The sequence below is a fragment of the Macrobrachium nipponense genome, chromosome 11 (assembly GCF_015104395.2).
Source record: "Macrobrachium nipponense isolate FS-2020 chromosome 11, ASM1510439v2, whole genome shotgun sequence".
NCBI lineage: Eukaryota > Metazoa > Arthropoda > Malacostraca > Decapoda > Palaemonidae > Macrobrachium > Macrobrachium nipponense.
In genome coordinates this window covers 53,897,833-53,915,638 of record NC_061087.1, presented here as the reverse complement: position 1 = coordinate 53,915,638, position 17,806 = coordinate 53,897,833, and the positions used below count along the sequence as shown (strand labels likewise).

At 37.7% G+C, this 17,806-nt stretch overlaps 1 protein-coding gene across 6 annotated transcripts in view; it reads right to left on the bottom strand.

Moving 5' to 3' along the window:
- LOC135205932 (lymphocyte cytosolic protein 2-like) overlaps nt 1-17,806 on the bottom strand; it is a 408,856-nt gene that overhangs the window by 43,739 nt on the left and 347,311 nt on the right. Inside the window, exons 1-2 of one of the 6 annotated variants that reach the window (XM_064237136.1) lie at nt 15,995-16,071; nt 1,960-2,955 (exon numbers count right to left, since the gene is read on the bottom strand). The exons of the other annotated variants lie outside the window; for them this stretch is intronic. Coding sequence (XP_064093206.1) covers nt 1,960-2,902 — 943 coding nt within the window. The 5' untranslated portion in view covers nt 2,903-2,955; nt 15,995-16,071. Of the gene's footprint in view, nt 1-1,959; nt 2,956-15,994; nt 16,072-17,806 lie in introns of those variants that run through there. 6 annotated transcript variants of the gene reach the window in all.

Below are 17,806 nucleotides of genomic sequence, written 5' to 3'. Positions count from 1 at the left end.
TTCCTTAAAATAAAATCATTTAAGATATATTTCCTAACCACTTCAAAAATGGCTTACTAGCAAATATTCGCCTACGCCATTATTTTTTTGCCAAAGGCAATCCTAGGCCTGAGTGTACTAGATTTCCTTACTTTACACTTAGCATTCACTTCTCTATATTAACAATTTCTGGCCAGAAAGTGAATGAGGTTATCTACACATTCTTGCACTTTAAGTTACCTTATGAAAGAATCAATTATACACCAAAAGCGAGCAGAAGGACTATTAAGAAAATAATATTCTAAGCCAGTTAAAAAACAAGTGTCCCCTTCATATTATTACTAAAATAGATATTTCGATTAATAGCCATCTTCTCCATATAATCAAAATCACCATCATCTTTTATTCCTCAAAGAACAGGTACTACAAATAAATTCTTTAGTAACAGATTACATATCACAAGGCTTAGTTTATTATTTTAGCCCTATGAATCATTTTGCAACATACAGGCGCTTAAACAAAGCCTAAAACTTCAACATTCAAAGACTTGTTTTAATTCATATTCCTATTTTGAAAATGATATGACTGTTGAGCTTATTAGGTTTACTGCTATAATGCTGCAGACATAGTTATGTTGACCAATCCAAGGAGCATGTTAAGTGAGCTCTCATCAATGGCACCCATATCGTTATCACACCGCACTTTCAACTAAGCAACGTAAAAAAAAATCAGTTCAAATCACACAGATTACGAATTATTCCAATGTATAAAAGGGATCGTATTTATATAACCATAAGGAAAATAGTGCTAGCTGTAAATAATTTATCAGTTATGTTTTGTATACAAACGTGAAATTTAATAATATTCCATAAACATTTTTGATGGCAACAGCTCTCAGTATGCTGAAATCGTTAACAACCTTGGGCACGCGATAACACCAAAATTTAATGACGACAGTCATTAAAAAGATGAGAAACAAAATGAGTTTGCTCCACATTTTGCATTTTACCATGTCACAAAAAAGTCTTTGAAAATGACGTCTGTTTCTTATATTGTGTCGCACTGGGGGCCACTTTAAAGATAGCGACCTCTATAACAACAAAGTGAGGAGACTGGTTGGCAGCAATGCTTTTGAATGCTTCTCAACTCTGCCACTTTTGGCGCCAGGCCATTCCGCCGCTCAAGAGAAGAGCATGGGAGCAAAAGGCCTCCTGAAGACACTCGAGACGAGTCTCAGTGTGGCCACTACAAGTCTGCATCTATATCGATGATTCATTTTCGAACTCTACCACTTGGAAGACATATGTGGTGGAATCTACTTTGTGACTAAAATAGTGTGCATCTAATTTTACTCTTCGTTTTCTTTACGATATCATTACAATACAATTAACCATCTGTTTATCTTAAGACACATTTTTGCCGCAATCGATAATAATTAAAACAATAACGATAAATACTATCATTATTGGCCTTACACAATTTCGAACCCAACAATCTTTTAAAGACAATAAAACAAAACAAACATATTATGCGTTTGCTGGAACTGCATCACTTTACGTAACTAATAGAACTACTAAAAGTCATCACAAATGAGAGAGAGAGAGAGAGAGAGAGAGAGAGAGGGGGGGGGGGGGGGGGGGGGGGGATGCATTGCATTACTTTGTCTTTTACCCAATGTATATGCAATGGATAATGTCAATCTGTTAACGCAAACGGGAAATTATAAAGTAAATACACAATGTGACTGAACGGGGCACAACAAGATTAACACACTCATGAAAAAAAACAGCTTTGCTTCCTTGACAGAGGGTCACAGTTTCTCGAAAAAGGGTCCGAGGTAAAAAAGTTGAGTTATAAAGATAGAATTACTCGAATCGAAAGTAGGTCATGATCGCCTACAACCTAGGAAGCCTCTCTCTCTCTCTCTCTCTCTCTCTCTCTACACAAACAGCAGAGTAAAAAAAATACGCAACTACTTACCTTCGCACACCTGAGGGAAATCATCGATATGATGGCGACGATTACAATGTGAATGGTGTGTCCCATTCTCCAAGCCAGTATTACTGTCACTAAGGTGAGCAGCGTTTCGGGAACTACGACTCAAGTCTGTGCGGTAATTACAACCTGAATCACCCCTTTCACCTAATTCTTCCAGTGAGTCTTCTAAATCATGTCCTTCACGCGTAAGCGCTGGATTCCCTTTGAGTTTCCCAGGTGGCTGAGGAGACAGTGTCATCAGAGGGACATTTTGCAGGTCGTAATTTGGATTTACAACCAAGTTTGGAGATTTGAAAGGCCTGGGAGGCAGGGCAGGATTACGACATGAATTTCCAATCGAAGCTACGCACTTCAAGAGGTTAGGAGGCAGAACTAATGAATGTCCTTTTTCAGGGCATTTTTGGTGCTCGCACACTTCCACACATTGGTTCTCATTTTCTGGACAAGAAGGTAAATTCTTCTTAATGGTCACCAACGACCCTCCTCTCTCACCACAAAAGAACTCTGAAATGTAGGAATCCCCGAGATATCTTGCGACAGAAGGAAAAGAGCAAAGCAGTCTTTGACGACTGGCCTTTCTGTCTGTCTTATCAGATGCAGCCCGATATGACTCGGAGGGTGATGAAGTCACGGCAATACCGACTGGTGTCACTCGAGCATTGACTAAAGCACAGTTATTCGTTATCAGTGGTAACTCGCATTTACATCTCTGCCTCTTGGATTGTAATTCTCGATGATATCTTCTAAGAGACAACTTCCTTAGTCGGCGCTGGTGATGAAGGATGAGCCAACGTGACAACCGGCGGCTCAGTCCACGAATTATAAGCCTAGGCGCAGTTAGAACTCCCATGACATCACCAGCTTTAGGTAGGCAGCCCATCTCAATATTACAAGAACTGGGCTTCACTTGTAAAGGCAATTTCATCTTTTGTGTGTACACTGGTGTCTACAAAATGCATTAAGACACCTATAATAAAACTGAAAAAAGTACATTGCAAATTTAATGTTAAACTTCTATTTGCAAATGAATAACATACACACAACAAACCAGACCATTACTTGGTGACAGTATAAGCTAGGATAAATATAGGCTAGAGAGGAAAGGGGAAAAGGTGGCTGTATATGCAATTACAAAAAGTATCATGAAGAAAGATGGAAAAGCATAAAAAGGAAAAAACGGATCACCAGGGGGGCTAAGGTTAAAGACGGGGGGGTAACCAGGGTGTGAGGAGTTTGTAAAATTCTAGAGGAGGTCATACGAAGAGAACAGTAGAAAATGTTTAAGAGTGCAAGAGGGAGGCAATAGAATGTGAAGAGAAGACCATATAATCATGTACCAGTGAACAGGAGGTTGGATAGGGCAGTCACGAAGAAAGTGGGGAAAAAATGAAACCAATAGAAAGAGGGGAGAAGGTGAACAAGAAGTTTAGGGAGAATATATTGTAAAAAAAAACAAAACCAGTAAATTTGGTAGAAATTGTACACTCGACAAGAAAAGTGAAGATACAGTTTTCATTAGCTTCCGTTCATCGAATTTCCCATTTGTTTTTACTGAAAAGACATAATATTGCTAAATTTACTCTAGAATATGAAAATACACTGCAAATTATATCATATAAGTTAAAACTGCGTAACAAAACCGTTCAGATACTTAAAAACACGATATATGTCCGAAGTAATTGGAATTTCTCAGATGGATGATCTGGTATATAGAATGAGAATTTCAGATTGTAGTACTATGTATCATGACAACAATATTTACTCGTTTTCCTTCATGAACGGGGATATTATTGCATCATCGTATGTGGTGAATGCAATTATTTTAGTTTCTACAAGCTCATGTTTATATTCCAAAGCGATTAAAGTTAGCTGACGTCAATGGCAGTACATGTTGCGACGGCTAAGGTAGGTTGAGCAAATCTAGTTGCATCCGCAAGAGTGTGTTCTACGATGTGAGGAGGAGCCCTAGAACTTCGAGCGGGAAAGCGCAAGTCACTGGATACTGGCTTCCGTAATGGATTTCACACTTTGATTACTTTGACGTTGACATGGATCGAATGCTAGTTGCTATTTACAGAACTACTGTCTTTAAACATAAATCTTTATCAAGGTTAAAGTAGCATGTCAACTCAAAGATTTTCTGCCTATATGCTCCCATTACAAAGCAGTTCGTAGTAGCCTACAGCCCTACACGACTGCATTTCTTTGCCGCGAGGCTGAAAGATCTCCCAACACATCAGCATTTTTTGCACGATATAAAACTTTATTTGCCTGTGCAATACATATTGAGTTATTTGTGATTGTAAATATTTTTACTTAATACAGTTTTTTTTCGTGAATGATTTGCGGATGAAACCCGATTTTCAAAAGTACAGACTATATCAAGAGAGCAAGAATGACCGCAGCCTGTGTCTAAAATTTTCCTCGTCTTTTTACAATCTTTGATGTTACGGCAACTGTCGAATGAAATCAAGATTAGGGTATGAATTTCTTGAATATTATGATCCTTCAAACTGTACCTAGCACAGTGCAGCACGATCTTGGCAGTCATATCTCCCTGTTTCCCAGGTATCTGTGAACCGACTCACTGCTCTTTCTTCTGCTTTTCCCCCGTCACAAGTCCGTCACAAATACCATAATTCTCTCTCTCTCTCTCTCTCTCTCTCTCTCTCTCTCTCCCAAAGAAAATATAATGAAATTAAGTAGTTATAAATGGGCCTAAGCTTTCACGTAAGCAGATTTTGCTCTCTCTCTCTCTCTCTCTCTCTCTCTCTCTCTCTCTCTCTCTCTCTCTCCACTTTTAAAACACATCTGAAATATTATCACTCAATCTCTGAAAGTAAATATAATGAATTAGGTATCTCTATAGATAGGCCTATGTTTGCGCTCTCTCTCTCTCTCTCTCTCTCTCTCTCTCTCTCTCTCTCTCTCTCCACCTTTGAAACATTTGAAAAAATATTATCACTTAATCACTCAAAGTAAAAATAATGAATTAAGTTTCTCTATAGATAGGCCTATGCTTGTGCGCTCTCTCCCTATCGTCATAATATTTCATTCTTTGTTGTATTGTTCCTCACAATTTCCACAAGTACTGCCCAAATTTTAAAACACTTTCTCTCATTGTTTAGGGTCCGTCTTCAATTACGTATGAATTTCACGTCAGTTTAGTGTCAAACATTACTTATAAATAAGGTTTCACAGTAGGCTTTTAAAAAGGATGATCGATATTCTACCCTGAACTGACGTTACCAAACCAACATTAACGAATAATATAGAGCCTGTTTCTACATTCAAGTATAAATGATTATAGGACCTCTACAGAATCTTTATGGTGTAAAGTTAATGGAAATATAGATCTAGAAAGCAACAAACGCTATGATTTTGAAGCTCCACCCCCTTTCTAGAGTTGCCAGGTGTGGCATTATTGAACAATATACGTCCAAAGTTTTAAAAAACTGTATCTTAACTTTCTTGCCGAGTGTACATGAAATAAAGGATCTCACACCTAAAATTGCAATGGAAAATTCTGACCTAAGTGAAAACGGTCACAAGCTGATGGCAAGGGAATCTTTAAGATTAAAATGGATATGGAAGATAAAGGAGAGCCAGAGCTGAATAATGCAAGAATGGATAGGACTGGCAGTGACTGTTGAAGATGTAAAGAGGATGATGAAAGGAAAGACACCAGGAGATGAGGGTTTTAACAAACAAGTTGTTTCAGTATGGTGATAAGAGTTTGACGGAGTGGGTGACCAGGGTTTGTCATTTATACTTGGATGAAAGAAAGGTTCCAAAGGATTGAGTTGAAGGAATAATGATCATTGTATGAGTTACAGGAGTATAACATTATTCAATACATCATGCAGTGTTGCAGGGGCTGATAGGGGAAGAGCAGTGTGAGTTATGACAAGGAAGAGGGTGTGTGGATGAGGTTTTTGTTATGGAATGGATGCATGAAAGTTTGAGAGTAAAATAACAAAATGTTTGTGGCAGAAAGGGACCTACAAAAAGCTTGTGATAGAATCAAATGGGAGGTGATGTGCAGGGTGTTAAGAGTGTATGGTATATAAGATGAGATTTTGCCAGCAATTAAGAGTTTTCTAAGGAAACAAAGCATGTTAGAATACACTGGGTCTAAACAAAGGTGTATTGTGTCTCGATGGCTGTTCCACAACCTTCTGAATGGAGAGATACAAGGCAGCTGACAAAGCATAGTAGATGCATGGGTAAAGTTGTGGGTTACGAAAGTGACTTGTAAATCGTATGTGAAATGGTCGATGTCTGATGATGATACAGTGCTGATTAAGGGTAGTGAAGAGAAACTGCAGATGAGAGTAAAAGAGTTTGAAAGTGCTTGCAAGAGTAAAGAAAATGGGTTAGATAAATGGAAATGTGAAAATAAATGGGCATCAGGAAGGTGGTAATAAGGATATTAATAAGGATAATGGAAGAATGGAACTGATCGATTTGTAATAGTGCTTTGGGATGTATATAACTGATGATGGTCTGATGAGAAAACAGGTGAGTCAAAACAATAGGTAGAGCAAGAAAGGTAGCAAAGGAATGGGGTGGGGGGTTAAAGAAGTAGTTGTTGGGCCAACTCCCTCACGGAAGTGAGGTGTGGATGCTGAATGCAAATAAAAGTAAAATGTTTGAAGCTCTTTGGAATAATCTATTTGAGTAATGTATGTCGTGTGTAATGGTTAGTACAGGAGAAAGAATGTATGATGATATCTTGGCGAAAAGTGTGTGATTCAGAGGTTGCAGAAGAGAAAAGCAAAGGACGACCTAGAATGGGTTGGATAGGTGGAATGAAAGAGGTTTTGGAAAAAGAATGACTAGATGGACCTATGACATTTGGGGACAGCTCAGTGACCCTAGGGTGGCTCAGTGCTAATTATGACAAATTTGGGATAACAGGATATGAAAAGATGAACACTTTACAAACCTTCATTTCACTTGGCTTTCTGGTAGTCACTCACACTCCTATTGTTAGCCCTACATTACATGTTCGGATGGCCTTAATAACCTAAACAGGAGTGAGTTGTCCAATGTGTGATGGAGAGTGAGCCATGCTACAAGTGAGCCTTCTGTGTAGGTGTCTGGTGGTTGTGTTGTGGAAGTTTTACTGCAGGGCTTTCACCATTACATCATGTGACAGGGACCACTGTTTTGTGTGTGTGTGTGTGTGTGTATGTATATATATATATATATATATATATATATATATATATATATATATGTGGTGTGTGTGTGTGTGTGTGTGTGTGTGTGTGTATGTATTATGTTAGATGCTCTTCTAAGGTGATTAAGAATGTGAATGTCATATAGGGAGCAAAGGAAGAGATTGGAATATTCAACAAGCGCCCGAGTGTGGTTTTGAAAAGCTTCGATATGTCAACAAATGGGTCAGCAAATGTTTAGGGTAAATGGACGGAGGCCGCTGACGACCGTCGAACAGCTCGGGTTGAGAAGACGAGCACGGAAGCGTGCAAGTTGACCGCGCGATTCGAATGCAAAAAGAGAACTTTTAAGAACACTTGTGTGCGTTGGTTCTACGCACATCAAGAGCTATTCATTAGCCGGCAGACAATTTAGTGACACCTAAATAAGAGTGAGTGGCCATATATATATATATATATATATATATATATATATATATATATATATATTATATATATATATATTATGTATATATATATATATATATATATATATATATATATACACACACATATATATATATATATATATATATATATATATATAATATATATATATATACACATCCCCTTCGTACCCTGCCCTAATTAAAATGTCTAGAATATTGGACACTTAAGAAACAATCCTCTCATGTGGAAAAATCATTAGTTTTGGTATATAAATATTCCATTCTCTCTCTCTCTCAGTTAAATGCCAAATAATGTCTTTGCATGACGGCTTCAATAACTCAACAGCTATTGAGGCTTACACTTACATTTAATTAAAACAAAACTCAGTCATAAATCAAATTATTAGGTCTCTAAACAGAGCCTTTAAGCATTTGCACTCTTATGTCGATATATTATTTTGCTTGTGAGCAATTTCAGTAGAAACAAAAAAGTTAACATCAGAAGTTTGATTTACCCATGATTTTTTTAAAAAGGAAAACTACAGCTTGCGTTCTTAGTCCGAATAAAATCATTTGCGGTGATTTATTCCATAATCATAAATAGTGTTCGTATTTAAACAAATTTACAGCATATAAACACCAACATCGGAAATCTTAACATAATCTCTGCAATGAAGCCCAATATCAAGAAATCTGGACACGATAAAAGGCATCATAAGCCGGGAACAGGTTACATTTGGTCCTTCTCTAAATGCTAAATTACTTCTTGTATTAATGCATCTACTTTATGATTTTGAGCTGTAAATCAAGCATCTCTATTTTAAATCGGATTATTTCGTCCACTGACTTCTTACCTTCTGTACCCAAAGCCAAGTTTTATACATACATACATGGACCCCCCACTTTTCAGCACAGCCAAAAATTAAAAAAAAATAAAAAACTGACATTTTTCAAGATTGCTGCTGTCAATGAGTTTTCTGTTTTTGTGAGTGCTTTCATTTGCCAGTGAGTGTTATTTCGTTAGTATATCGTATTTTCTGGTGGTATTTTAATGTTTTTGTTTTTGGCTGTTTATCACTAATGTCACAGACGAAAACTATGTAGTCCAAAAACGTAATATTGGACTAGAAAAGAGAAACACTAAGATATATTACGGTAGGCAAGTCTAACATATCGGTGTCATTTCGAGAATTTTATTTGTTTGTTCGTCTCCAAAGAGGTCTCATCTTTTTGAGCAAATGTAAATGGGGACGTCTTATTCACCTTCACTAAAACCACTCTGCCAGACCTGGAGTGTGAGGGAGGAAATCTGTTCTTGACTCTGTGCTCAAGAATCATTCTGCACTGCTGCAAACTCTGGAAGAAGTCAGCCAAGGTTATGATGAGTAAGCACGTCGTGCAGGAGGACAAATGGCATTCATGGAAAAGTTCAGCACATATTTTCGGTTGAAACTTATCTATACAGTGTTTAGGGCAGCTGAACAGCTTTCCAGAATAATTCAAGCTAAACAGATTTCCATCCAGGATGCTGTGAAAGCTGCACATACTGCAAAGGCAAGTTATGAAGGTATGAGAAAAGAAGAAGCCAATGGTCAATTCTATGACCAGGTTGTAGAAGATGCCACAGGTAAGACAGAAGAGTTTGTATTACCTAGATACAGGAGAGCATCTAAACGCTTGGATGGTGGGGCAGCACCTGCCCAATTTGGTACCATAAAAGAGAACTACAAGCAACAGTACTATGAACTACTTAATCTGCCCATTGGGGAACTGGACTCCAGGTTTGATCAACCTGGAGAAAATAGAAACACTATTATTAGATTCTTCAAATCAGAAAAGCCCTGAAATACCAACTGATGTGAAAGAACTCTGTCGGAATTATCTGGGCTTTGAACGATTGTCCATTCAATTGAAGATGCTTCCTGATGTTCTGAAACAAAGGGGAAGAGATGTCCACAATAAATAGCATCAACGACATATGCAGTACTCTTAAAGAGGAACCTGTCATATAAGGTCTGCTTAGTGAAGTGCATAAACTACTTAAACTATACTGAACAGTCCCGGCCACATATGCAACATCAGAAAGATGTAACTCTGTACTGAAAAGAATAAAGAACTACTTAAGAAGCACTATGACACAACATAGAACAAATAACACATTTATTTGTCATGCTCTCAAGCAAAAAACCGATGATCTGGTTCTGGTGGAAATTGCCAACACATTTGTTCATTTAAATGAAGAGCGTGCACATCATTTTGGGCATTTTTAGTGATGCATCTATCAAAGTATTTGATACTTTGAAATGGTTGTCTTGTATGTGTCAATTGCATCTCAGTGCTATTTATATTCTTCAATACTTTTGTATTCTTGTATTTTGTCTGTATCACAATGTGTAATATGATACTGACGTAACTTGCTGTGTTAGTGTCTCACACAAAATACACCTCCTAGTCAAGCAATAATGTGAAGATGTAAGTTTCGTCCTGTAGTCTAATGGTAATGCAGTTGCTGGTTGTATTTGTTTTGTATCTATATAGTCAACATTTCTGTGATTGATCACATAATGATGATAATATGTTTTCAGTTGATTTTTATTTCATTTGCGCTAAACAGTGGACAATGAATGTATGCAAAATGGCATTCACACATTATAAATGACTATACTATTTTTGTATGACTGTATTATCTATGATGCTATTACGATGTATGCTATCAAGTCATGGAGTCTATCAAGTCGTGAAGAGGTCTGGTCATTTGACACTTTTCTGAGGTCTTGGTTCTTTGTCTTCAGATGTTCACGTTGGTTCTGATTGCCTTATTATCACCATTGCCTTCATATGATTACATATTTGTGTGTATAATGCTTGGATAATGTAAAATTTCCTTTGATTAATTTTTACATTTTGATATTGCACACTGATTTGCAGCAATGCATCCTTGAATAAATTGATGCAATTAAACTGTATAGTGGCCAATCCACTGAAGGATACTTTACTAGTCTAGAAAATAAGATCAATATTCAAATTATCAAACCTTCAAGATTAACATTATACACAGTTTGTGCACGTGATTTAGTTCGAATTAAAGATACAGTACTCTTACCTGTTGGTTTATTTGAAATAATGTTTTATACGTTCAATAAAGAATTGAAACTTTTCTGATCATATTTCAAGTGTATTTGAATATTGGAATACTTGAGTGTATTGGTTTGGCGGAAACTATCTTGCAGTTGTCTCGTGCGACATGGAGTGTCTTACATGTATTAGATAGTAAGATAACACAATATCGAATGACTTTTCACCAGATCTATCATAAATCTCGTCAACATTGCGCCCCCCCCCCCCCCTCCCCGCATTTATCTAGCTTCTTATGCCACTGGTAGGATGCACAACACCATCTGCTGCTGTTGTGAGGTTCTTGGGTGGCCTTGAACAGAGCGCAGGAAAACGTCTCGTGAATGACACTACTCGAGTTCTCACGATGAAGCTTCACAAGGGTCTGCGAGGATCGCTGAAAGCACAACGACTATCGCACCAGAATATCATTATTATTCTTCGCTTATTTGTTTCTCAGCTGTTTCATGTTCAGTGAAAGCATCATCATAATTGATGCGATTATCTCAATCAACAATGCGTCGATTTAAGTAAAAACCAAAATTCAACTCGCCCACTCAAATGGGGATGTCCGCCTCGAAGACCAGCCAGACATAAGTAGCCTGCAATGCAAGACACGATAATATTAAACAGAGCATTCGGACATTCACCACCCACTCCCTCTAAGCAACACCTATTGACCACGACACTGTTGTATCACCGTCATAACAATACGACCAGACAGTGAATGAACGGATATTATCGTAGTGAAGACCTCAACGCCGACTTAGGTAGTGCCAGGAAATTCCTTTGAAATCAATCAAAACGACAGAAGAGAAGAAAGACGAGGAATGCCGCAGCTACACCTCAACAGGGATTCAACCACAACGAAAGCTAATTGAACGTTCTCCCCCTTTCGCGGCGAGTCTTTGGCCCACTTCCTTCCCCAACTTCGCGGGCAGCTCATTCATGAACTCCAAGAATTTCCGGTGTGATCACAAAGGAAGAGGCGCTGGCCACTTCCCTCTGCTCTGCCTCTAGGCAACAACATTCTCTTCTTTGACTGTTTCGGCTGCCAGGGCAAACAACGACTTCACTTCAAGAGCTTCGCTTCTCACCCTTTCCGGCATCACAACCAAAATACAGCCAAACAAATAACCTCCCTATTATACCGTGAATGCAATCAGGCAATACTCTCACTTATAACATTTGGCACAAGCTCAAAAATATATAATGTATACATATATAGCTATTACACACGCAGTTGCACACACTCCTAAATACACACATAAATACATATGTGTGTATACATACATACACACACACATACATACATACATACATACATATATATGTGTGAGTGTTTGTATGTGTATGACTGCTTGCAACTGTATATATATATATATATATATATATATATATATATATATATATATATATATATACGCAGTCGCAAACAGTCATTCATACTACATACATACCAAAACACACACACTAATATATATATATATATATATATATATATATATATATATGTATATACGCATGTATGGTGTGTATTTGTGTATGTAGATGTGTGCAACTGCGCGTATGTCTATATGTATACATTATCTATTTTTTAGCAAGTGCCAAATTTTATAACTCACAATAGTGATGGAAATACCGCCTCCATTATTGAGTAACTAATTATGAAAGGGGAAGAATGACGGCTAAAAGAAATCTGAACCTAAAATGGAAATAAAGCGTCTTAAATAAGAAAAAGAAGAAAAAGAAGAAGAAAAAGAAGAAGAAGAAGAAGTAGAGACTAAGATTAGTCAGCGTCAGCGAAGAACAAAGCGAGCCAGGTGATAAGCGTCGTCTTGTGTGTGGCAGGACAAGTGCCCGCAGGCCACATGACGCAATTTCCGCTATAAAAAGTCAGTAACCTGTTCGAAGGATAACTTCCGTGCTCTACTACAGCAACCCATTCACAAAACTAATATGTACACAAACAGCCAACCAGGGAGATGTATCATTCACACTTGCATATTTGCATACATACGTCACTGGTGTTCTTTAATCTGGTTTCATATATACGTGTATATATATATATATATATATATATATATATATATATATATATTATATATATTATATATACATATATATATATATATATATATAGATATATATATATATATATATAGATATATATATAATGTGAATATGAAACATTCCTTAATGAAACCCAAAAAGGCAACAGTTTAAAATCGTACCAAAATAAATGTCCTTGTTTATATATAATTCTTTTCGTGTATAATGTATTCCCTACGTATAGTAATTCGAAATTAGTGGGTATTAGTGACTTAATATTCAAAAGCATATAAAATTGCATGTCTTCATGACAAAGATTTCTCTCTCTCTCTCTCTCTCTCTCTCTCTCTCTCTCTCTCTCTCTCTATATATATATATATATATATATATATATATATATATCAATTCAAGCTACAAAATGTCCTTAATATCTAAATTCACTTTACCTCCCAAATGATATATTTTCATATATGTACCGAAGGGGAATTTTTTTTTTTTTTTTTTTTTTTTTTTTTAGTTGATAACAATTTCGTCCCCCCATGGGATCGAACCACCGTCCAAGTGAACTGGGGACGAAATCAGGACAGTCAGTGGACGCTATCCAATCAGCCAACAGAGCGTCTCTGTTGGCTGATTGGATAAGCGTCACTGACTGTCCTGATTTCTCTGTTGGCTGATTGGATAGCGTCACTGACTGTCCTGATTTCGTCCCCGTCCACTTGGACGGTGGTTCGATCCCATGGGGGGACGAAATTGTTATCAACTAAAAAATTCCCCTTCAGTACATATATGAAAATATATCATTTGGGAGGTAAAGTGAATTTAGATATTAAAGGACATTTGTAGCTTGAATTGATATATAAATGGATCACGGTTCGATGTGAATTATTCATATCTATATATATATATATATATATATATATATATATATATATATATATATATGTATACATATGTATACGTGTGCATAATATATATATATATATATATAGATATATATATATATATATAGATATAGATAGATAGATATATATATATATATATATATATATATCTAGATATATCTATATAGATATATATATATATAGATATATATATATATATATAGATAGATCTAGATATATATATATATATATATATATAATGATCTAAATATATATATATATATATATATATATCTAATATAGATAGATATATGTATATCTATAGGATATAAAGATATATATATATATATATATATATATATATATATATATATATATGTATATATATATATGGAAACGAGGCATAGGCCCTCTCTTTGCCACTGAGAAAAGATATCACAAGATGAATGCTGCAAATGGCCCTAGTATGTAAGTGCTGATTGCAAAGCTGCAGGTCAGTCTGCTCCTGTGCAGCCTCCTAGAGAGAGAGAGAGGAGACAACAGGCTGGACGTATCCGACCGGAAACGTTTAACAGGTGAATATTCTGGACTCAACACCAACCTTCAACCTTCACAGTGGAAACGTCCTGACCGCCTTAACCATAACGACTTACGAATGAACGCAGTAGCGCTAAGGTGCCTCAGGCAATGCCGTACTTGATGTGATCAACAATGTTTTCGGCAACCACCGGTGAACTGAGGACTTGCACTGTGGTGTAGCTGATAATCCTAGATCCAAGAGTCTGGTATTCTACCTGACTCATAATCACGGCAAAGCAGGGGGGAGGGAGGGAGGGAGGGAGGGAGGGAGTCTTCCCTGACGACGATCGAGGCTGCTGGCGTCCGTCCGTGGAGGGAGGAGTGACCGCTTGCTGTCCTCGCAGTCAGTCAAGTCAATCAGTCAGTCGTCAGCAACGATACTACAACCCTCGTTGTAGCCAGCTATGAGCTCCCAAATATGACGATACGAAGTGGCTATGTCTTTTAGATAGCGGGAATTGATTTAACCTAAGAACAAATCTCTATGTTGGAGGCGTGAAACCCTTAAAATGTGAACACAAGAAAATAATACAGTCTAATGCGACTGTTTTGTGCTTTGCTGTGCCTGCCATCAATCAACGTTTTGACGCGAGTTCGCTTCCGACTGATTCACTCTCGCGACTGATGTGGTGCTTCCCCCTTCTACTGACTGATGCAGCAACCCCCCCCCCCCACAAAAAAAAAAAAAAAACACGACTGCTGAAGTACGATCATCGCTTCAGACTCTGTTGAAGTACGATCATCACGATTGGATGACTTTTCATCCAACTTTATCTTCATGCTCCTTTCATACTAAAATGGGTTAAATTCATACGAAATCTTTCCCAAATTCCGTCAAGAAAGATGAAGATGAAGATGAAGAAGAAGAAGAAGAAGAAGAATGATGATGATGATGATGATAATGATGACTATGGCAAACTTTACAAATACTTGTGATATGCTTCAGACTTAAACTACATAACCAAATCAGATATTTCTTTAACATGACTCCTGCTAAAAAAATACTTGTGCTGTGGCAAGCAAGACTAAAGCACCGGGTCAGACCACACACACACACACACACATACATATACCCCGTAGGAAGTAGTGCCGTCAGTGAACCTCATGCGGTGCACTGTAGGCATCACTTGAGGTTCTTTGCAGCGTGCCTTCACTCCTTTCGTTCCTTATACTGTGTATACCTCCTTTCATGTTCTCTTTCTTCATCTTACTTCCCACCCTCTCCTAACACTTGATTCATAGTGCAATTGCGTTGAGGTTTTCCTTCTGTTACACCTTTCAAAACTCATACTGTCAATTTCCATTTCAGCGCTGACTGACCTCATAGGTCCCAGTGCTTGGAACACAAACACATGTTAGGTTAAGCACAATGTCTAGGGAAATCAAACGCGCTTTCCTCTCTCTTCTGTGCTCCATCAACTGGCAAACGTCCGAGTTCGAGCCACACAATGCAAATTCAAAATGACCAGTTAGGAATCACACAAATTCCTTTTCCTTGCCAACCCAAAACCGCTAGAATGGCCACTGACACAAATTCAAAATATAGCAGAGCTTTAGTTTGCATCAACCAAGGACCTGTCATTAAAGAAAACCTAGAAACACTGCACAAGTAGCCTAGACTTCGCAATACAACTCCATAACTAAGTGACTGGTTCAAATTCCACATCAGCTCTCAGTCCATGAGCAGTTTCTCACACTATTCACTGTACCTGCAAATCAAGTGGACACAATTTCACTAAAAGATCGCATGTATGAACTTTAAAGAAAAACTGATTACATAAAGACAACGATCTGAAGAACTCCACGTTGCCGCCACTGTTACAAAACACGCTCACACGCCCCGATCTTCCCGCGACACTGCAGACGTCAATTTCGGCTAACCTTCCACTAACTCCCCCCCAATCCCCATCTCTCTCTCTCTCTCCTCTCTCTCTCTCTCTCTCTCTCTCTCATAATTACCGCCGCTGCGGCATCAGTTTACTTATTACACCATTAGACACCTTCCCAAACAAAACAACCGTATTCCAGACATGACGCACTGCCCTGAAAAAAGTTATTATTATTATTATTATTAAAAATAAAATAGTTCAACGAGACCACTGAGCTGACTATCAGCTCTCTTCTTCCTTAATCCGTAGATGGAGAGGGGTCCAACATATTTCTACATTTTTAAATTTAATGGCTGATGCTATCGCACACAACTCTATTGTGAATACTGAAGTATTATCAGGTAGAAAGAACTGATACGTTTTGTCTTGGGATAATGCAGCATATCTCACTCTATATTGTGACTTAGTAGATTCATCTATGTTTATTGCTTATTGTGGATCTTTTCGGCTCATAATGTGCTCTGTTGTATGTCTATGGTGTACTGGGGCGCATGAGTAACGTTTTGACAAATACTCAGCTTTGTGCAAATTCTAATTTTTTTCATAGTACAAGGAGGAGCAAATCTTTTATACTATTGAAGGCAATTGTATTCTTAAATTCAATGACTTAAACAATCCTCTAGCTCTAACACGGAAAGGTGGTGAGTGGTTCTTGAAGAATCTCATGTCTGAATTCTCAGGGCACTCTTCATTGTTACTAGAGAAGGGGGAGGGGGTAGTCCACCACATTCAACTTGTAAAGATGGCTTTGGTGATGATCTAAAGGCTCCTGAACATATTCTAGGGCCTCGTTGTAAACTGGATCTAACGTTTTCAGCGTTGCTCTGATGCTGAGCCATATTCATCGCTTCCATAATCAATGATAGACTACTGTTGCTTTATGCAGTACAGTATGGGTAAGACTATTGGCTCCCTAAGAAGTGCTCACTAGTTTATTTAAATAGATCTAATGCTCTTTTACAATTTGATTTCATGCATGTTGTTTGGGATTTCTAGCTGAATTGAGTATCAATTATTATTAATACTCACATCAGTCATCCTATTCGACTGGTAGGTTTTTATAGTGTGGGGTTCCGGGTTGCACACTGCCTCCTTAGGAGTCCACCACTTTTCTCATTATGTGCCCTGTTTCTAGGAGCACACTCTTCTGCAAGAGTCCTGGAGCTAGGTTTGATGATGTTTTTCGTACCAAGTTGTAATTCTTTTCTGTTCAGCCATTCTTGCTGAACCCAGTGCAAATCCCTGGATCTGCTGTCCCACTCTCAAATAAAACATGGGAATTTACTATATCCTGACTGCTGACCCAACAAGACACACAGAACTTTTAGATCTCCAAATATGAGCCAACAGAGTTCACTATAATGAATTTTCTCAAAAATATTTTCCGAATTCTCGCATGAGCAACAGGTATGGATGCATATCTATATGGAGCAGTACCCCTTCAGGCTTATAATCTATGCCAAGTTTTTGCACTAAGCCAGTTATGCTAGTGCAATAAACCAGGGATTCTTTTCTTGAAATACAGTGCAAAATCTTTTTATCTAGAGCGGTACCAAAGAAATTTGTGCCTGGTTGTAACAAGTTTTTCTCTTTTAATCTGGATCCCAAGAGCTCAGCTGCATCTTTGGGGAGGCAGAGGTCTCTCGCCAAATCATCAATTTCATCCTAAGAGAAAGGCTGTGGATCTTTGCTTGAAAATG